The sequence below is a fragment of the Poecilia latipinna genome, unplaced genomic scaffold, assembly GCF_001443285.1.
Source record: "Poecilia latipinna isolate Pla-1442-1.1 unplaced genomic scaffold, P_latipinna-1.0 Scaffold1756, whole genome shotgun sequence".
Lineage (NCBI taxonomy): Eukaryota > Metazoa > Chordata > Actinopteri > Cyprinodontiformes > Poeciliidae > Poecilia > Poecilia latipinna.
Window position 1 is genome coordinate 175,727 of NW_015114372.1, and position 21,432 is coordinate 197,158.

Genomic DNA, 21,432 nt, shown 5'->3' on the forward strand with positions numbered 1-21,432 from the left:
CTGAAAAAATGCAGGTTATGTGCGTAAAAGCTATGGGGTTCCCCATTTGTTTTTTGTTGTTGCTTTATTACAAACAAATAAAAAAAAAACAATAAAACAAACAAAAAGCATCACCTTCTGTGTGGTAACATATTAATGGCCTTTAATGTAACACCGACTGACGCGGTAACCATGGTAGCTGCCATTCTCGGGATAACAATGACATCAATACAGGACGAAATATTCAACAGCGTTCTCTCAGGAGACGTAGAAGACTTACAGCAGGTTCTGGAAAGTTACGATGCTACCGAAGAGACAGAGGAGATCAATTTGTTTGGAAAAGTGGACGAGATGGGAAGAAATGCCCTTTTAGTCGCTTCCATGCTCGGAAAGAGCAGCGTTGTCCGTGAACTGGTGAAACAAGGCGCCAAGTTGGACGAGCAAACCGTTAGAGGTGAGAGCGAATGAACGAGATCACACAGTGGGGTCTGTTATTTCATTTTAAACCAACAATATTCAGTTTAGTGCAAAGCACACAACCATTTACCGACTAACACAGGTACAAGTTTGAATTCTTTGGCAGGATTGACCTTTATAGATTTAATATTTACCTGTTTATTGTACGGATAAGCCATCACCTTGATACACTGCCGAGTTATTTTTTAGGGTATACATCGCTGCATCTTGCTGCTTGTTGGGGCCATCTGGACACAGTGAAGACTCTGCTTGAGCTAGGAGCTGACTTAAAGGCCAAGACCTTCAGAGAGGAGTCACCTCTGGACCTGGCCAAGAGATACTCCCAGACAGACTGCATTGACCATCTCACACTGGCTGGTGTGTGATGTCCACCTCAGCAATGCGGATCATATTGAGTGGAAATGACTCTTAATTATGTTTATCCCCATCCAGAAAAGGAACTGGAAGCTCTTATCGCTGCTGCAAACGAACCTCCCGCAGGTATTGTATTTATGTCAGTATTATAATATTTATGCCCAGATCGCGCTTCAGGTTTATAACTTATTAATGTAGTCGAATTAATTATTTTTAATATGTTAATCTCTTCTGTAATGTTTCCTGTTTTTTTTTTGTTTTTTTTTTTACAGGCACAAAGGAGACTGATTCAGGTCACCACACTGCCAGATCAAAGCATCGGAAAAGCACAGCTAGACACTAAGTTTAGCTCCTAATTTTAAGAACATTAATTATAAACACAGTAAAATATTGGCATCCATCTATCCATTGTCTATACCCGCTTGTCCCTGCATAGTCACGGTGGGAGCTCCGAGCTCCAGTGGTCATTGGGTAAGAGAGGGGTGTACACCCTGGACAGGCTGTCAGTCCATCACAGAGCAATACAGAACAAACAGCACAGAGACATTTTAGAGAGACCAACTAATTTAACGGTCATGTTTGTGGACTGTGGGAGAAAGCTTGAGTACCATGAGAGTACACACGCATGCACAGGGAAAATATACAAGCAAGGTTTTTACTAAAATATTTGTTTTGAACACATTTAAAAAAAATTTATTACATTTAGAGTGCCTTTCCTAATTATCCATCCACATTCAAGTTCGTCCCATTTTGCCCACAAACTTTATTGTTGTACTTAAGAATACATATGGTTTACTTAAAAAAAAAAAAAATCTGGAAAGTGTAGCAAATCTCTACAAATAGCAAACATCTCTTGAGCTGATTCATGTGTAAACATGACTTTAAGTCTTGATAAGAGACATTTAACAAAAAAAAAAAGAATCAGAGGAGACACAGCTCATCCTTTCATGCACACAGTTTATTGGAAATTCACAGAAGCCAAATGAATTACTCATGGAAACTGTACATACCGTTTACCAAATAAGAAAAAAAAAAAAAAAAGGAAAATCAGACCAAAAACCAGGCTATAGTCTTTTTAAAACCATAGGACAGCCATTCACACTTTTACTTTTTTTATTTTAAGTTCAGGAACACATTAAAAGCCTGCATGATTTTTATATCTAGCTTTCATGCTGCTTAAAGGCAAAATTGTCAGTTCAAGCAGATTTGCAGGTTGTTTTTTTATATGTAATTTCTGTGGTTAATGTAAAAATTTACCATGTTATTGGAGGGAATAGAAGACACTGTTGACAGAGATAAATTTAATTTACTTCAGCAGTAACTAAAGGTTTTTCTACGTTAGCTGATCAAAAAAAAAACCTTCATGTACTCCGTATCGCTTCTCATTTGGCTTTTGCATTCTTTCAATGTGTAAATCACCCGACTTTAAAGAGACAACTGAAACACTGGCAGAGAGGTAGACACAAAGATATGAGATTCCTATAAACCCAGTAGCCATGCAAAGAAAAACTGAAAATGAGCACCGCTACTAAATCCCCCAAATCACATTAAAAACGACAGAAGTAGTGAACACCAGAAAATGTCTCTCCAAGGCCTTCCAGATATCCAAAGACAACATGATGCAACTCCCAGAGTCTGGTTGGCATGGCTACGTGGAAAAAGACACAGAGGTACACATGGTGCTCCTTTGAGAAATCCACGCTCACGGTTACAGACGGTCCACATGTTGTTGTACGTTTGCGCTCAAAGGTTGTTTCAGCTCTATGTTGTACTCTGCAACATTGCAACCTAGTAACAAAATCCCCGTCTTGAAATTGTGGCGGGTCGATTGGAGGCTTCAACGTGTGCAGCCTTAAGGAAAGCTGAGCAGCAGTCTACAGAAGTTAGGTCTTCTATACATGGATCTGTTTTGTTTTTTTCTACATTTATAAATGTATGGATTTTAAAAAGACCTTTTTCATATCTAAAGTAGTACTCCCAAGCACGTCACAACACAGTGATGTGAAAAAGTGTTTCTTAAAGTACACATGCACGAGAGTCTTAACGGGATGTATCCAAAGTCACACCCCAAAACGGTGTCCATGTCATTTTCACAGCAACCGATGGCGGCGAGCATTGCTGTCTGTGTTACTAACGTAGCTTACAGCGACAATGTGGTTTTGTCCAAGCAAAGGCACTGGAAACATAAAACTGAAACTCAAGTGCAACAGCTCTGACTTCGCCATGTTTTTATGCAATAAACCCATTCCAGATCATTCCTCACCTCTATGGACAAGTTGTCAAGTCTCGTCAACCAGCGGCAGACGAAACTGTTTCAATATTTAACTTCTGACCTAAACGGAGTTTAGTCTATGTATCGTTAACACAAATGCTATCAAAACAAAGAAAGCATGAAAAGATCCTTCAACAAATGTATCTTCTTCAGACACTCGCATGAGTTCTCTGCTGGTATTTTTCGACTGAACACAAGAAGTCAAAAGTGACTCGGGTACAACCGACACAGTGCAGAAAGACAAACAATAGTCAAAGGAAATGGGGATTCGTCAAGACCAAAAATCCAAACCATACATGCATACTTCAGAGTTTTGAAGCCACTTGTAGGCAGAAATGAGGAAGTACTAATTTCTCTTTCCAACTAAAATTTGTTTTCTCTTACTGAAAAATCTTTCTGACTTTGACATCAAGTCTATTGCGTGGTTTCCAAGGTTTCTAAATCGAGAACCATCAAAACAAACGTTTTGGAGTGGAGAAATGCTGAGGCTAGGTAAAGGACTACTTCACTTTTTTTGCTTAATTAATTTTTAATAGGTAAGTAAAAAGTACCAATTTCAAGCATTTATTATTGCACAAATTCTGATTATTAAAAGTGTTCAGTTATTAACTTCAACACTGAATCCCTTCCTGTGTGCCCACTGCCACTCCAACAACTTTTGTTAGTTATTTTGTGCTTTAATAAAAGTTTTTAAACCAATTTGCTCAATTATCTGATAAACATTGAAGCCTCAACACAAATCATGTTTGGCCATGATTTGAGTTCTCTATAGATAATCAACTTCTTTTCAATTAATCCATCTTGATATAATCTTAATAAAAGATAAAGGATTTAAATAAAAAAAATAAAAGGATTTTTTTAACGTAATAACCCATAGATTTACTCAAAATCCATAGTTTCATTAGTTGCAGAGATGGTCTAAAGTCTGATGCTCTCTGAAACATTCCTTTCTAAATTAGTGTTATGCTCTTTTCAAATATGAAAAAGAAAAAAGACATCTACGATGGTGGAAGCAGATGCCGAGCTCCAGAGTTTCTCCTGCAATGTTCAGCTGTATGCTCTAGAGATTTTCACATTAAAGTCCCCCTGTTCTCCTGTAAAGGTGAAAGGAGGAGACATGGAAGGGTCCACTGTTTTCCCCACAGTTCCTTGTGAGCATGCGGTTTCACATGAGATGGATGAATGATGCATGTAGCCGTGGAGGAGTGTGAATCCAGAACCATTGTGGTAGCCATGCTGGTCACAATCCTGTTCAGTGGGCCAGGTTGGTGTAGATGGCAAATCCCCACCCAGCTTTCAAGAAAATAAAAAATAAAAAAACATGATCATGAACGTTTGATGTTTAATCGTCTCTTCTTCATGTTAGCCTCAGCACAACATGCCAGAGCTGCCAATGGATGTGTGGTTGTCTTTCACTTCTTTGAAGGGTCCCAGTTTGGAAGTTTGGTCAGTATGTCCTTATGATCCACTTCAACACTGGCCACCAGACCTCCTTTGTTCAAAGGAGTTCCACTGAAGTCGATGTTCTCCCCCTTCAGAGTGGTCATGTGGCCTCCTGTAAAGGAGATTAATGGCTATTAGACAGATAAGTGTAAAGTTGAAATGAATTTCACCCATATCAGAATTATGAGGAAAAGACAAGCGAGTTACATCAGGTCATGCATTTCTGTTCTCTTTGTCAGTGTTCAAAAATATAACAAACTGGTTCATTTGTAAATTAATTGTGCGTTAGAATAAATAGGGTTCATATTTCAAACACAGGATATTTGACATTGGGTCAGGGAAATGTATTGCACGACTTATGAGATACAAAGAAGCTAGCTAGCTAGTAAGGGTATATAAGTAGCTAGTTAGCAGTAGCCTTAACCATTTCAGAATGCAATGAAGATGTCTGAGTGTGACTCAAACAAGCCTCACAAGGAAATAAAACAAAACAAAGGATATAAGAGATTAAACAAGTCTGTCAAGACAACATTTAAAACTAAGATTAACATATTAAAGGCCAACTTGCATTTAAAAAAAAAAGACATTTTAAGGCCTTAATTGTAGATACATGAATTCAAGACTTGCTAAGGCTGCAGGTACATCCTGGATACATTCCCTGCTGGGAAGAAATTTGAAACTAGAGCTTTCAGAGGGTTTAAGCAGCTCATCCCTCTCAGCTGAAGTCACTGGTAATAATATAAAGAAAGTATAAAAGTTTGTGGAAAAAAAAGAAATAAAAAAAGTGCTATGTTTTTACCAAGTGCGTTCAGTAGTGCGGCACCAGCACAGATGTCCCATTTCTTAATGTATGTGATATGGATGTAAACATCTGCTTCATGTATAGGCTTTGTTTGACCTGAATGCATCTTCAACAGCGATAGCACCTTGTATCCTGTAAGACAAAAAAAAAATAAAAATACAACACTGTGGCTGAAATGCCTGGTAGCCGTTAGCCTGTCTAAATAACTTTCTTAACAAAAACTACTGCTGTTTGCTTAAGGGTTATAAAGAAAAATGACAATTCAAAAACCCAACTTTAATCCAATTATTTGACAAAGGCAGAAACTGTTTATATTGTGAGGAAAGACAAATGCTGCTGAATCAACTCACTGCAGCACTAAGTCATATGTCACTGAGTGGGTGACAGAAGTACAGTGGCTCTCAAAAGTCTACACGACCTGTTTAAAAAATTTGTTTTTCAAATTTAAAACTCAGAAAATGTTTTTTTTTTTTTTTGAGTTTTTACTGGGCGCATTGGCGACACCTGGAGGATATGCTGCGAAACTGCTGATTTTGTGATGCGAAACTGCTGATTTTGTGAAAACAATTGTGCACCAGAGACATGATGAATAAGTCATATATCTATGTTTGCAGTTACATGAGCGCTTTTTAACGCATGCCTAAGTGATTCATTAGTAGCCATAGCAATAAAGACCACATAAAATTGTGAAAAGAGTGTGAATTTGGAGACTGAAAAACAGCAGCTTCACCATTTCGCAGGCGCACTTCTGAATTTGTTTGCATTGTGCAATCTAGGTAGACGGTGGACATTAAATAATGTCTGACTTTGCACAAGACATACGAGTAGTCAACGGCGCCTCTTACTTGCGCCATAATAGCTTCCTCTTCTTCCCACAAAAACACAAAAGTTTTGCAAGGCTCATTTACATATTTTTGCATATTTAAACAAAAGCGTTTCTGGTGATTCCACCTGTGCACTCAATAGCACATTTACTGGAATCTCCAAAGAAGATTCCAGTAAATGTGCTGGAAAGTATGCATGTATCCAAGTATGCTTGGATACATGCATACTTTTTTTTTCTAGTTCAGCTAATGCCAGCCTTTAGTAGACAATCAACACAAGTCTTTGTGCAATTGGCTCCTGGTCATCACAGCTGCAGGTAATATCTTTCATGTTCCTTAAATGCTAAAAAGGACCAAGAATTCTCTGCTCACCTGCGCCACCTGCTGGGATTATTGTTGTGTTGTTTCCAAAAGCAGAATGGATAAAGTTTTTTACTTCTCCAGAATGTGACCGTGACACAATCACTTTTGGCGAGTTGAGGTTGTAGGATGACCTCTGCTTCATGTTTGTTCCCTGACCTACCATCGCCCAGGCTGAGGAAGCCATAATAGAGACAGAAGCAGGGCAGAGAAAGAGAACAAGTTCATATACTTGCATTTTTTTTTCTAGCATAAAGACACTTTACATTACAATAAGGCTTTTTTAAAATAAGAAAATATATCCAAAGGGTGTACTAGTCAAAGATACGGATAAAACATCTCTTCACAGATGCCCCAACTTACCAGTAAACCCTGTAAATGGCTGGTGTATGACACCAATGACTGGTTTACCCTCTAGAGCAACACACACCATAGTGGTCACATAGTCTACCATGTTCTCTGTGGAAAGATAAAGTCACAGGGTAAGAGTGAAAACAGGCATTTGTGTCCAGTGTGAGTATCTGTTGATGTAGGACTTGCTGCAACATGAGCATTAAAGCTGCAACACTGCACTGATATTGCAATGATATTATATTTGAGACATACTGTGCAGCTCTAATTACAAATAATTATTCTGACTCCAAGTCAATATACCAGTTCTCAAAATGAATTAACAGAAACAATATAAAGAAAGGCCTGGTGCACTTTTGTGGTGCAGCAACATCAAATGTTTCATCTTTGACAAACTGGTTTTTTGAAGTTGAACTGCCATCCCTCTCCCCAATACAAATATTCAAAACATTTATATTAAATAACTGGCTATATTCCTTTCTATGCATAATTTTCCTAAGATCTCCCATAAAAGTGCTAAAAAACACAAATATAAAACAATAGGCAGCATTTTCAGAATATAAATTATTTTTTCTAAAACAATTAGAGTGATAGTACTGGTTGTTCTCAGAGGCTGAAAAGCAAACTCTAGAACCAGTTCTACACAAACATTTTGTTCAACGTGATTGGAAAAACTAAAAGGAGTATATGGGGTCGTGGGACGACTCCACTGTTTTCCAAATGTAAGGAAAACAAGGTAATATGAGGTAATAACGTTGGATCTTACTGAAATCACAGAAATGATGATGCCGACCCACCTGTGTATTCTTGAGTAGCATCCAAAGGATCAATCCACACAGTGATGCTATCAGGAGAAACCTCCCTGCCTTTCTCCAGCTTCAGTATGTCATCAGGTATGGTCCTGCTCCAGGATACCGAATCTGACTTGCTGTCACTTTCCTCGCTGAATACCTAAATACAAAAACATTCTGGCATAATCACTTGGATATGGATATTTTCATTTCAACCATACACAAAATCAAAGCATAGTTTATGATAATGCACTGGCTTTGCTCACAGTGATTTCAGGAAATGTGTTCTTTATTAGGTTATACATCTTCCGGTGCGACTGTAGGTCCCCCATAGTCAGAAGCTCTTTAGCTCCTTCCTTTGTTTCTCCCTTTGATTTCTCGTTGAGTGTGTCTTCTTCACGTACTCTTTTCACCTAGAAAGGAAGGAGTCACATGTTACAGCAGATACAGCATAAAGAGAGAAATCAAAACGGAGTTAGACGTCTAGATGTTGGGTTTAGAAAAAAAAAAAAAGTGAGGCCAGTGGCAACAGTGGGAGGAAGCCAGAGTACCTAGACAGAATCCACAAATACTAAGAGCGTGTATTTGCATATAATTAATATCAAGTTTAAACAGTTATTACAGTCCAGCTCCACTTTTATATAAAATGTTTTGACACATTATACGAAGAAAAGCTTTGTTTTACCTCTTTCCCACCCAGTTGTGCAGCCTCCACAGAGACAGCCAGCAGGTCTCTCAGGTCCACCTTTTTCCTCTGCCTGCAGACACAAGATGACAGAAGAAAGGTTAGCGTCCAAATTTTTTAAAAATCCTGTTTTAAAGGATGATAATTGAAAATGTAATGTTTTGAAGCAGCAAAGCCAAACTGAAACTATTTAAAAGTACACATTCACACCTGCCAGGTGCAGAGTCGCTGTCAAGTAAGGTGTGACACACTGTCCTGTCTACTGAAGTCTCTTCCACATTTGTAGCAAATGTCTGACAAGCAGGACTGCATTCAGACAGACTAAAGTGATTTTTGGAATGTTAATCAACCGGCTCCACCACTATTTAAATGAATCCTCTGATGATTCGTTGTCATATGAAAAACTGAAAAGCCTGCATCTCCTATGTTTTATTTGTTTGTTTGTTTTAACATAATTTCAAGCATTCAGGCAGGTGTGATTAAGCTAAAAAAAAAAAAAACACCAGTTTTGATCTGTCGAAATCAAACATTGGGTAATACCTCAAAGAAAGAGAAAAGAAATGGAGAAGTAGGAAGAAGAAAAATTTAAAAACAATCAGGAAGGCTTAAGTAGACAGGACCTTCCCACTTTAGATTAAAATTATACATAATAACATCCGATGGACTTAAGTTAAGCATTGCGTCACATAATGTTACTTTACTATACACGAAGAAAAAAAAAATCCAACCTGAAATAGGACAGGTGGTTGGAGAAGACCCCGGCATACAGGTGGTAGATGACACCGACTCCCAGCAGGCAAAACACCGCCACACCGAGCGGTGACAGCCGGATACCCATCGGAGCCATTGTCATTGGAAGTCACTCCGACGGTTTTCAACTAAATAAACGTAGGAACCAAAGAGAACAGATGTTCTCTGAGTTTATCAGTGAATATAGCTGACGTGGCTAACTAGTACAAACACTGAGACGTCCCGAAGAGCTTCAGCTTCACAGCCGGTGTGGCTTGGAGGCAAATATCTCCGGATACACACAAAGAAATGTCCCAAACACGATAATGTGAATTCTTATAAAGAAACCCCAGAGCTCTACCACCAACACAGGGTAATGTCTACGAGCCGACTAGCCGTTCAGCATCGTCTGACCCTGGAAATGCACCGAATAACACAACGTCTCCGTTGGAAACGCCATTCCGTTTCTTGGACGCCTCTAATGCACTTAAACGTCGCCGTCAACTAGCAGAAACAAGCCACGACTTCACTGCTCTCGAAGCGGAAAAAGAACAATCACATCTCTGTTCAATCATTTTTTTTTTTCCTGAGCTACAGTCAAACACCCCGACACTTCCTGTTCCGGGTTGTTGTCGTCATAGAAACCGGAAATGTCTCCGTGCTGTACGTGAGAAAAACTACAGAAAACTACGAAACTACGCAACCGAATCAAATGACACTTGCTAGTTGTGTCCGGCGTGCAATATATAAAACTTAAGGATATAAAAATAAAAACTAAGCCAAGTTTTTATTTCTATATCCTTAAGTTTTAAATATTACAACAAACAAAATATTTTTTTCTTTCAAAGAACATACAAAAAAACCATTCAAATGTGAAATATAAAACTAATTTCTCCAAAAAAAGACAAATGTAATATAAATTTAATAATATTAAATATATTAAAAATATACGGAGGTCCAGCTAACTGGTACTAGCAATCTTACAATGAGTGAAAAGGAGATAACCTGAGTGAAGACACTGTGTCTGCAGTAAGGGGAAATCAGTATTCTTGGCTACCATTACAGCATGATTGCACTCCAAGCAATAGAGAAAAAGATTATGAAAAGTATAAATCAGGAGAGGGTTGCAAAAAAAAAAAAAAAAATCTCCAAGGGAATTAACATCCCCAGCAGTTCAGTTAATCCATTGTCAAGAAATGGAAGAAGTTAAACATTTTGGACTTAGTTGTCATTATTTTGTAAAAAAATAAGAAAAAAAAATCTGTTTCAGATTTGATGTTAAAGACTTTTTGGAAATGTATTTTGTCAAAAAAAAAAGAGTTGATCATGATTGGTTTGTAAAAGCAATAAAAGCATAAACGTCCAATGTTATATTCTTATATGCCCTAAATATTTGTACACTCCAATTTTCTTTTTCTTTTTTTTTTTTTAATAAAGTCAGGTTGTGATTATATGATATATGCAAGTAGGCTTATATTGTTGCAGAGCAGAGTGACAGACTGCTCACACTGTAAGGTTAATGAGAGGATAAGAAGCTAGTAGGAACTTTACTCTTAAAAAGTTTTTTGTACTGGAATTACTCATGTATCTTTAACCCTTTGATCCCAAGAGTCTCTTGTACTTAAAAAAACAAAACAAAACAAAAAACAACCTTTCACTGTCCCAATTAGGCATTTTGAATGCAATTTTCTATTTTAAGACTTTCTTACCAAAAGAGCTTTACTCTTATCCACAAGGTGGCAAACAGGTCACTCAAACTGACACAGACAAGACACAGAGTTTTAAAGGAAATGTCCTGAAACAGTAACTTTGTCGATAAATTTCATTTTATGAAACAAAACAGACTCAGTAATAGTGGGAAACACCTAATAAGTTTGTCCCCATAAGTATTGATACTATTGAAGTGTTCATAGTTGATAGTTCATAGTTTAGTTTCAACTTTACACTCTGTCCTTTTGGCATGATATTTTTTTAACCGTCAGTGGTCAGATACAGCCAACGCATCATTTCTCTCTAAAATTCACTTATCTTTAATGTCCCTGCGGACCAAAAGAACATTGTTCAGTCTACATGTCTCTCTCTGTGTCCTCATCAACGCTTTTATTTCTGATGTGCAGATCAGAAATAATGTAGGAAAACATCTCCTCAGACGTTGATTTGTCTTTTTCAACGTCTCACTTCCCTCCTCCTCCCTCTGTTGGCCATTTGACAGAAATGTGGTACGGCTTCAGCTCCTCCTCTGACACGGAATCAGGGGCGTGGCTCATGAGGTCATGACCCCGGAATGACTTAGGGAAGGCGATGACATCACGAATGCTGGAAGCTCCGACCAAAATAGAGACCAGGCGATCCAAACCTATGGGGGCATGATAAAGGAGTCAGCAAACCAGCTGCAAGTTAGCTAAAAAAGAAAAAACTCTGCCTGTAAAAATATACTAAAAAAATGCTTTGGTTAAAAAAAAAATCACTTTCTGAATTTAAACTGTTTCTTAAAAAAAAAAAAAAAAAACTTAGCAACTGATTCAATAAAAACACCTGAATTTGGACTTTGCAAACATTCTTTAACTCTGTGTAATTTCTTTTACCTCAAGTCCTCCTGATTTCATATTTCATGAATTTTCCTAAAATGACTCCCTATCCGTAACATATCAGTCATGACCATATAAACGGCTAAAGACGGTTATTTTTACCAGAGAGACACAATTTAGCAAGCCGTACGACCAAATGGTTTATTAACCTTTGGGAATTGCTATGTTGAAAATTTGAATACAGATATGTTACGTTTAGATTATGTTATGACCAACTAAGACATGTAATTACTCAAAATATTCTGATATTAAATTTTGACAAGAAAAAAAAAGTATTTTTTCTGTCCTTTAGAGTCATTTTAATTAATTTAATTTTTTGATTAATATCTAGATCACATGGGCTAAATTGTCTAATTTTAATGTAAAATTCAGCTTTTCCCATAATTTCTTTTTACTGATTTCACTGTTTGTGCTGCTCAACTCTTGTCCTGCTTCTAGTGTGTTAAACCAGTTGAACCAATCCGATGTCTATCATAGCTAAGGTTCTTGTGACTTGAGGTCAAATTTCGCCCTCTCGTGGCTCTAATGTTAATCTCCAGGCAGGAGCAGAGTTACCCAGAGCGATGCCTCCATGAGGTGGCGCTCCAGAGTCTAGAGCCTCCAGCAGATGGGAGAGGAGACCGGGATCCTCCTGCCAAAGGAAAAATACAAAATTAATTATAACACATATGAGCCAATATTCATTTCTCTCTTTGTTAAGTAAGGAACGCTAACCTTCAGAATGTTCTTTAAGACATGAAGCTGCTCTGAGGCTTTATGGATCCGGATGGAACCTCCTCCAATCTCACTGCCGTTCAGTACCAGGTCATAATGCTGCCCTCGCACCTACGAAGCACCAAGACACCACACTGAATATGGCCTGGGCTATATATTATTTTCCACAAGGGCAACTATTTAAAAAAAAAAGAAGATATAAACACCTTGTGTGGCTCTGTGAAGAGCAACTCTCTGTCCTCCGGTTGAGGAGCAGTGAAAGGATGATGAGCGGACTCCAACTCCTCGGGTTTATCTTCTTTCGGTAAGAAAAGAGGGAAGTCCACAACCCACAGGAAGTTGAAGGAATCCGGATCGCGGACCGAAAGGCCGTGAGCCTCTAGGAGCTGGGCTGCCTTTAGGCGAAGGCTGCCGAGCATCGGGCGCTGACAGCAGGGCGAAAGGAAGTTGAAAAAAAAAGGCATTTTCAGTTGTTCCGTTTGTCTTAGAGCCAGGACCTTACCACAGCGTGGAGAGAGCCGGCTGCCAGCAGCAGCAGGTCTCCTGGTCCGGCTTCAGTCTTCCTCAGCAGATCCTCTGTGACGGAGACGGGCATCAGCTTCTTCAGGGGAGACTTTAACGAGCCGTCTTCTCTGACCAACACCAGACTCAGCTCCTTTACAGGAAAAAAAAAACTATTTAGGAAAAAAAGAGGCCTAATAATCCTTTGTGGATTGTTTTGTTGCAATTATTGACTTTAGATGAGGGAAATGCAGATTTGAAAAAATGTTTTGGGATCTCAAAGACTATCTAGGATTTAGTAACAACTGAAATCTAATCATTGAAAAGCTAAAAACAAAAGGAAACATGAGCCTACCTGTCCAAACTGACTCTTGGCTGTTTGCTTCAATTCCTCTAAATCTTTCCCAGTGAAAAGTTTCTTTCAGCAGACACAGAACAACCACAAATAAAAGCAAAAACGGCACAAATTACATATCAGCATACACACATTAATATTATAATGAAGCAAGTCTTATTTGAATTAAATACATTTTCTTTATTGAACTAAATCCTGAGCTGTGTAGCACAGAAGAGCGTTTTACAACAGTATAAATAATATAAATATTCATACAGCTCCACTGGGGACGCGTATGGCCTGAACCGAGCCTTCTGATTGGCTGAGAGCTGATCTGAGGAATTCAATCTGAGTGGAGGAGAAAACGTCACTGATGTCTGTCAGCTGGGAAAACAAGAAGACAGAGAAAAAAAAAGTACGTGAGAATAATATAAACACTTTCTTAATGACCTCAATCTTTTGTCTGGTTAAACACAATTTAGGCTTGATTAAGTCACCTGCGCCCCAGATTCTTGATGAATCCGAAATTCTGTACATATGCAATCCATTGGTAATCCATGCTAAGGTTCGGTTCATCTAAGCCACAAGAACTCACCCACCTTCATGCCAAATCTAGTGTCCGGTTTGTCCACGCCGTAGCCTCTCATCGCTTCATCATACGTCATCGTCTGGAAAGGGACTGTTAGAGAACCTTTCTCTGCTGGCCAGGAATACTGCAGCAAACCCTCCACCAGCGACAAAATGCCGGCCTGGTCCACAAAAGACATCTCTATGTCCACCTGGAGCGGTCAGCGAGAAGATCTGATAGGTTAGCAGCTCCTGTCAGCTACGGCTCCTGGCAAAATGCTGAAATTTTTCACGTCTTGTCACATTCAAATTCAAACAACAAATCTTTGGGTTTATTTCCCTACGACTGTATGTGACACACTAATTCAGTAATGTAGAGAAGTGAGAGGAAGACAATACGTTTGTGCGAGGCGTTACAACAAGCAAACACCTGACACCTTCACGGAACAGGCCGAGCATCCCACTGCTGCGTCCCACCTGAGTGAACTCTGGCTGCCGGTCCGGTTTGGAGCCTTCGTCTCTGTAACATCGAGCCACCTGGAAGTACCTGATGACGCCAGACAAAGAGACGACGTTTTGAATTTATGAATCAGGAAGCAATTCAAGCAAGGTGGGATTTTGACTTTACCCGTCTTCCCCATTCCGTATTTTTATGAGATTTAGCAAATACGAAAGATATTTGAAGTAAAGCACAAGCAAGCTGACTGCGGCCAAATTACAAATGCACAACAAATAACAAAGCTTTTCATGAAATAAAGTAACTCAACAATTTCCTATTGTTGGGCAACTTTCAGTGAGAATTTTTCTCTTATCTAGCAAAGCAACAACTGCTAATTTAAATGCATAAATAAGCCACATGCTGATGAGATTTAAATCAAGCTGGTCACTCACCGGTCCACTCCAGCCACCATCAGCAGCTGCTTAAACTGCTGCGGACTCTGAGGCAGAGAGTAAAACAGGCCCGGCTCCCTGGAGGGGACGACGAACTCTTTGGCGCCCTGAAAGAAAAAAAAAGACGAGATTCTCAGTAACGTATAAGACACATTTAGACGTTTGTTTCAAAAAGCGACACGTACTTTTACCCCAATAACATTTCAAGCTTTTCTAAATGATTTGTTTGAAAGAAAAATATGCATTCCAGCTGAACTTTTATAACATCTCGCCAGGTGACGGCAACAAAAATGTCAGTGTATTTTGAGGGATTTTATGAGCTACTCCTTCACAAAGTGTTGTAATTCACTAAACGAAAGCATAGTGTGCATTTGTATTAACCTGTCTCTACTCTCATACTTCCAATTGCAAGTTCCAAAATGAAACGTTTAGCTGACAACTAAAACTGAACCCCCAAAGCTGAAATAAGATGGTGGGAGCATCAGAGTGGAGATGATTTCCTTCAACAGGGATAGAGAATCTGATGAGAGCTAAAAGGAAGATGCCTGAAACTAAGTACTGGTCAATCCGAAGCATAATTGTGTCCTAGAATGGCCCAGTCAAAGTCCAGTCCTATATCCAATAGGAATGTGAAAATTGAAGGGGTGCTGTAAAGATATACAAATGAGAAAGGAGTTCTTTTAGAAGTTGTTCTTGTATGATTAAAATAGCTGAGGACCTTCTTACCCCGGGTGTCCTTTTGAATAAAGTAGGTGTTTCAACATCCACAAAACCTACAAAAAAAAAGGAGAGGAAAAAAACAAAACAATAAAACTACACAGAATTGAAGTCAAATTTGAAAGAGAATAACTAAACAGAAACACGTGAACTTCACAGTCCGTACCATGCACATTACAGAGATACTCCCTCATCTTCATCACCAGCTGAGATCTCAGTCTGAGATTCTTCTGCATCTGCGACGACCTCAGGTCCAGGTAGCGATACTGCATCCGCAGCGACTCGGACTTCTGCACCACCCGGCAGACACGACGCATTTTTAGAAGTCACTCAAATACACGAATGAAAGCTTACTCGTTAGCTGAACGAGACGCTTACTTTGACAAAGTCCTTTATCTCGAAAGGCAGCTTCCGGCACGTGTTGAAGACTTCCACATTTTCCGCCAGCACCTCTACGTCTCCCGTTGGCATCGCCTGGCGTAAACGCAACGAGATGAGAGGTCAGGCCCGTCTGGAGAAAAATGGCTGCTTCGATGCAGGTTTGCAGGACATATCTTAAAAAACATTTCATTATCTAACTGTGCTGCTAATGAGCGCTGATCTCCTAAACTTTTTCTGCTTAGGAATTTGTGTTTATGACGCAGGTCTGGTTAAACTCACTCTTAGTGCAAACACTCCTGCAGCCATTTGATACATTTAATCGATCTGTTTTTAATGTTTATCTGGAAATCACAGTAAAACAGCAGCGACTGTTGACAGCCAAAGGTGATATCATTAAAGGACTTCAATATTCTCTTCCTCCCAATCAACACTTAACAAAAAATAAATTAAATAAAAAGCGATATAATGTATTTTTGTGTTCAGAAACATTATTTTTTTTAAGAGCATTCAATTTCCCTATAAAAATATCGCAAAAAAAAAAATGTATTTAACAAACAATATAACCTGATAAAGCGCTCAAACCTTGTTCTCCTGCCCGTCTGGTCTTCTTCTGACTGTTCCTGTAACCTTGACAACTGACTCCACAGAGAGATCACACAGCGCTGCTTTCATGCTGATGACAGACTAAAATGGGAAAAAAAAAAAAAAAACTTACATTTAGGGGCTTCTAATAATTTTTCAATTAATTCATACATTTTCTGTATTATTTATTTTTTCAGTGACATCAGCAACTTTTTAAAGATGAATTTAATATCCTACATCTTCCGGGGGGATTAGAACTTGAGTCAAACCGCTGAAATCTCGCAGGATGATAAACAGATCTTGTCTGTGGTAAGCAGAAAGAAATTATTACATTTATTTCAAACATTTCATCAGTGAAATTGTCTAAAATAATTGTGTTAGAATAGAAGAACATTATTTATTGTCACTTTACCAGTTTAATAATGGTTTCTAATTTTGGTTTAGATAGACATATTCAAGTATTTGGTCTATTTCTGATCATATTTTACTCTGTTCAGGTAAAGATGAAGTGGAAATAAAAGCAACCAAAAAAAAAAACAAAGAACACATCAGAATCTGAAAAAGAAAAACAAATAAATTAGATTTTTATTTTTGTTAAATTACTGATTATTATACATGCACTGGTAACACTACAGCTTAACGTCCTGCCCTACATCCCAAATCTGATCAATATTTTACCACCAATGACTTTGAAAAATGAACAAAAATGTGTGCCCCTTTTTAAATCTTTTATTTCTAAAGACAAATTTAGAGCTTTCGTTATACTTTCACTTCACAATAATGCACCACTTTGTTCTGGAGTAAAGATCACAAAAAATGAACTAATGTTAAGGCTGAAAAGGTTAAACAGTAAGAAAAAAAATGCCAAAAGTACACTACATCTCAAATAATGAAGAGCTAATAATAGAGAACCTGAGATATTGGACCCATCCACACAGCGTGACCTTCTCTCCTACATGATGTGACCTCAGCTCTCCACAAGTGTGAGTCCTGAACGACAGGCTGCTGGGACCTGGCGACACGACGACAGTCAAAAAAAAAAAAAAAGTTTCAGGAATTAACACGGCCAACACTTCCCGATTCTAAACTTATAAACAAACGGAGAACATGAGTGCCATGTGTTAAGAAGTACCTGTGGTGGCAGATGGAGGCGTGTGGAGTCCGTTGGAGCTGCTCAGCTGTCTGACTGGTGTCCTACACGCCAGGTGTCCTCTACCTGACGCTTGGTGATGCCACACAGCACGAGCTCTGAGTCCTGTAAGGACCCTCTGAAGCAAAAACCTGCATTTTGTTGCCATTTCTGACAAACCCACGGACGAGCCAAACCATACAGTCACCTGTCTCAAACTATGGGGATCACCGGAGTCCCGCCGGAGTGTCTGCCTGGCTACAAATGGCTTCTCTTACATGGGGAAACCCGTTTGCAGACATTGTAATATCATGTTAATAAACGCTTCACATGAGGAAACTCTTCGCTGCCGCGGTCACTTTTCTCTCCTGCCCCTGGTTCCGCGTTTCCCTCCTCTCTTTCTGGGCGGGTTTCACCACTCTCAACTCATGTGGATGGGTTTATCTGACTCCCAGTCGGCACTTGAAAGTAGTTCCATTCATGTAAGAATCAAGCTAAGTAAACGGAAGTAACGTCACGACGTAAAGACCGAACTATTCAATCGACGAAATAATCGATTGAAGCGCGTACTAAACTAAATATTTCACTCTTTAAAAGAAAAAAAAAGACTTCGGAATGATAAAAACGTATACATAATTACTACGACAAACACAAAGATGGAAGTAAAAGTGATCAAAGAAAGAAAACAGAACACTTTCGTGTAATTTATTTATTAGTTTATTTTTATAACGATGTTTGCACACACTAATGTGAAAAAAACTTCAAAGGAGAAACAGTTGTATTTATTAGCACCTCAACACAAGCCTATCAATAATTTTTTTTTCAAACGGTTAGATACTTTATTTATTTATTTTTTTTATTTTTTTAAACTTGATTCAAGAGGTTTGACACTTTTATAAGCAATTCCACAGGGGTACATATATAATATGACACCTGGCCACTGTTGAAAACGGAAAAGACAGGAAAACATGCCACCCAAAACTGAAAGTTGATCTTCCTTTTTCAGGAATTTACCATAAGTGAGTACAAGCCTATAAGCATCTTCACATCTACAGTCAGAACATTATTTTAGAACAACTGGAATTGTGACAGAGTTGGATGGAAATCATTATTTTTCTATATTAGAAAAAACATTGTTAGAATATAAAATACAATCTAGGAAAAATCTTGATACCAGTAAGCAGGATTACATGTACTTAGTTTCGAGTGGTATATTTTAAAAAATGTCAGAAAGTTAAAAAAAAAAGAAAGAAAGAAAGAAAAAGCGGAACTACGTACGGCACAGCAAAAACCAAACAAAAAAAGCACTTAGGTCAGTTAATTAAGTGTACCGATGAGGGCGCTGACGTGCCAAATCCGAAACATTTGTCGAAGAAGAAGAGGGAGCTGCCACCGTTCTTCTATTTATGTTCAGTCAGTGAAAGCAGGGCTGAACTTCTCTGTCACCTGGTCCTGTTTGCAGACGAAGCTGTAGGTGAGCTGACATGTCAGGCAGCAGGATGATGAGAGCCATCAGAGTCAGTGAGTTTGGAGCTCCGTCTGTCCTCAGGCTGTGCTCCGACGTTCCTGTCCCTCAGCCGGGACACAGACAGGTGAGACGTCCCGCTCTCCAGGCGCAGTTCTGCGGGTCACAGTCCACTCTGGCGGACAGGTGGCCGGAAGTCTGGCCATAACCATAACAACAGCGGAGGAGCTGCAAAGAGGTTTCATACATTATGATGCCTGACATGGCTCTTTGTTTTGTTTCACTTTTTGTGCAAACGCAGGTCTAAACTCACCATATTTTTGTTGTTGTTATTGTCGTCATCCACTTGTTTATATTCCAAAGAAAAGTGGGATGATGCCAACATTTTAAAATCAGGCAGTCACACTATATTTCACAATGCTTATTTAGATTTTCTTGGCAATAGTTTGGATAATATAACCAAAATTTTCCATCATGACTTTGTTCAAATCATAATTTATTATCCTAATCTTTGTAAAATCATACAATTAAGTCCATATTCATTCATAACCCTGGCAGATTAAAATTTATAGTCTTTTATTGTTAATCTGAATTTGTGAAGGAGCTAAAGATTAGGGTCATGGCAAGGAGACCCTTCTCCATCAGATATTCAGAGCTCATCACAAAGCATAAATCATCAGTGGAAAGATGCTAAAAGCTGGTCAGTAATTACAAGGAGGGCTTCACCGATGTAATGCCAATAAAGATTTTTCCATTGATTATTAGGGAAGGTATAAATCATTTTTGTCATTTGTTCAAATCATTTGTAATTAGATGTTTGTTTGTTTTTCCAATCAATTTGCAATTGTTTTTTCTTTTGATAGATGCCCGTCTCATTTTCTATCAGATGAAAACTTCTTGGTTGAATACAAATCATTTTAAAAACATTTAGACTTTAATGTAGTCAAATGTAGAAAATGTAGACTTTAATGTAGAAAAATGTGTATAATAGATTTGGGCGAGAAATAAAAACAACTTGTGTTAATTACAACTGATTGAGGATCTTTGTGACGCAGGTACTGATCCGTGTCCGTGCCTGTGGAGTGAACCCCGTGGAAACGTACATCCGATCCGGATCTTACGCCTGGAAGCCCACTCTGCCGTACACACCAGGTTCAGACGTAGCCGGAGTGGTGGATGCTGTCGGAGAGGGAGTCACTGCACTAAAGGTCACAGTAAAACACACAATTAAAGTCATGGAAAGTGTAGGATATCCCACTATATAGTCTATTCTGTACTAGAAACCCTCACATTTTCTCTGGAAAAAATATTTACAACAGCGTTAGCCTTGGTTTACATTAAATGTGTCAACAATGATTCGTTTTCTAGATAGAAAAAAAAAAAGTTAGCACTCTACCCATTAATAGATAATTTTACACCCTTTAAAATGTCCTGTTTCTTCACTGTTTCTTAGACCTTTACCAAATCGGCCCCAGAGATGGTCCACACATCAAGCGATTGTTTGTGTTTTCCAGGCAGGGGATCGCGTCTTCACCACCGCCACTCAGTCCGGAGGTTATGCGGAGTACGCTGTAGCAGCGGACGACTGTGTCCACAAGCTGCCTGATGCGCTGGACTTCACACAGGGAGCAGCCATTGGCATTCCTTACTTCACAGCCTACAGAGCCCTGGTTCACAAGTAAGACCTTCACAGGAGAGGAATTACTCAGAGTTTAAACCAAAGGTTCGCACATGTTACAATTACAAACCATCATACTGGGAAAAAAACTGGGAAAGACCCTCCAGAAAACTATCCAAAACATGGATTACAAAAGCATGTTTAATACTTTAATAATCCATGTATTCTGCCACGGACACAAAGAGATGAAAAAAAAAAAAAATTAACTTCAGCTTTCTAAGTCACTGATGACTAAAGAGTTTGTTACATCTTCTCAAAACTTTAATGTCTCTGGGCGCATTTGACTATGTTCTGTGGAAATATTTTTGCAGAACCATTTGTTCTTTTCATAATGTTGCAAAAAAGAATAATTCAGATCATAACTTAAAAAAAAGGAGAAAGCGAGATTTCGGGCTGCAGCCATCTAAAAAGGAAGCCAGAAAAACTGAGTTCGGCTTGTACAGCTGTTTCTGCACATGGAGTAGCACTGCCCTCTGGTGGACAGCAGCTATACAGCATTATTCTGAAACATCCACCTGCAGAAATGTTCCACATCTGCACCATTTCAATACAGTTTACTTATATAATTGTGCCAATACACACTAGATAAACTACAGTTCAGTCACACATACATCCTGCCTGTTCCCAAATTGATTTAATACAACAACCCCCCCCCCCCAAAAAAAAAAAAAAACTGAGTTAAAATTAGTTAGCCATGCCAATAAAATCTAATATCTTGGAAGTTAATTCAGTAGTAAGAGTTGCATAAAAAATCAAATTGCATTTTGTAGTTTCGTCCAACCTTGGGAACATTTTGCAGCACAATATGTTGACTTAAT

At 38.7% G+C, this 21,432-nt stretch overlaps 4 protein-coding genes across 4 annotated transcripts in view; 2 read left to right on the forward strand and 2 right to left on the reverse strand.

Moving 5' to 3' along the window:
* Nucleotides 1-167: 167 nt before the first annotated feature.
* On the forward strand, nt 168-2,157 carry ankrd45 (ankyrin repeat domain 45). Its single transcript, XM_015060946.1, has 4 exons — nt 168-433; nt 646-813; nt 889-936; nt 1,083-2,157. Exons 1-4 carry the CDS (start codon nt 172-174, stop codon nt 1,151-1,153), a joined length of 549 nt encoding a protein of 182 aa, XP_014916432.1. The 5' UTR covers nt 168-171; the 3' UTR covers nt 1,154-2,157.
* Nucleotides 2,158-2,621: 464 nt separating this feature from the next.
* On the reverse strand, nt 2,622-9,769 carry bpnt2 (3'(2'), 5'-bisphosphate nucleotidase 2). The gene is made up of 8 exons (XM_015060944.1): nt 9,067-9,769; nt 8,339-8,411; nt 7,920-8,066; nt 7,660-7,813; nt 6,875-6,970; nt 6,524-6,685; nt 5,325-5,459; nt 2,622-4,637 (listed from the first exon to the last, which is right to left on the reverse strand). The coding sequence occupies exons 1-8, from the start codon at nt 9,189-9,191 to the stop codon at nt 4,495-4,497; spliced, it is 1,035 nt and encodes a 344-aa protein (XP_014916430.1). The 5' UTR covers nt 9,192-9,769; the 3' UTR covers nt 2,622-4,494.
* A 728-nt stretch (nt 9,770-10,497) lies between these two features.
* dars2 (aspartyl-tRNA synthetase 2, mitochondrial) lies at nt 10,498-18,076 on the reverse strand. Its single transcript, XM_015060937.1, has 17 exons — nt 17,475-18,076; nt 17,255-17,354; nt 16,580-16,646; nt 16,343-16,444; nt 15,758-15,853; nt 15,546-15,669; nt 15,389-15,435; nt 14,663-14,769; nt 14,249-14,318; nt 13,804-13,983; nt 13,481-13,588; nt 13,226-13,288; nt 12,872-13,024; nt 12,576-12,794; nt 12,370-12,480; nt 12,211-12,286; nt 10,498-11,423 (listed from the first exon to the last, which is right to left on the reverse strand). The coding sequence occupies exons 1-17, from the start codon at nt 17,638-17,640 to the stop codon at nt 11,242-11,244; spliced, it is 1,971 nt and encodes a 656-aa protein (XP_014916423.1). The 5' UTR covers nt 17,641-18,076; the 3' UTR covers nt 10,498-11,241.
* Nucleotides 18,077-18,828: 752 nt separating this feature from the next.
* The window catches only part of cryz (crystallin, zeta (quinone reductase)), a 7,875-nt gene continuing 5,271 nt past the window's right edge, over nt 18,829-21,432 (forward strand). Inside the window, exons 1-3 of the mRNA XM_015060938.1 lie at nt 18,829-19,063; nt 19,992-20,144; nt 20,451-20,614. Of these exons, the coding sequence (XP_014916424.1) occupies nt 18,956-19,063; nt 19,992-20,144; nt 20,451-20,614 (425 nt within the window). The 5' untranslated portion in view covers nt 18,829-18,955. The remainder of the gene's footprint in view (nt 19,064-19,991; nt 20,145-20,450; nt 20,615-21,432) is intronic.

Excerpts from the sequence above, each read along its gene's own strand:
- ankrd45 (XM_015060946.1), top strand. The coding sequence starts at position 172 with ATGGTAGCTGCCATTCTCGGGATAACAATGACATCAATACAGGACGAA. Across the intron at positions 434-645 it reads GGACGAGCAAACCGTTAGAG|GGTATACATCGCTGCATCTT; the intron begins GTGAGAGCGAAT and ends GTTATTTTTTAG. Across the intron at positions 937-1,082 it reads TGCAAACGAACCTCCCGCAG|GCACAAAGGAGACTGATTCA; the intron begins GTATTGTATTTA and ends TTTTTTTTACAG.
- bpnt2 (XM_015060944.1), bottom strand. The coding sequence starts at position 9,191 with ATGACAATGGCTCCGATGGGTATCCGGCTGTCACCGCTCGGTGTGGCG. Across the intron at positions 5,460-6,523 it reads AATCCCAGCAGGTGGCGCAG|GATACAAGGTGCTATCGCTG; the intron begins GTGAGCAGAGAA and ends TTTGTCTTACAG. Across the intron at positions 4,638-5,324 it reads CGCACTACTGAACGCACTTG|GAGGCCACATGACCACTCTG; the intron begins GTAAAAACATAG and ends TCTCCTTTACAG.
- dars2 (XM_015060937.1), bottom strand. The coding sequence starts at position 17,640 with ATGGCAACAAAATGCAGGTTTTTGCTTCAGAGGGTCCTTACAGGACTC. Across the intron at positions 13,289-13,480 it reads TACGCGTCCCCAGTGGAGCT|AAACTTTTCACTGGGAAAGA; the intron begins GTATGAATATTT and ends GTCTGCTGAAAG. Across the intron at positions 12,795-12,871 it reads CCGGCTCTCTCCACGCTGTG|CGCCCGATGCTCGGCAGCCT; the intron begins GTAAGGTCCTGG and ends CCCTGCTGTCAG.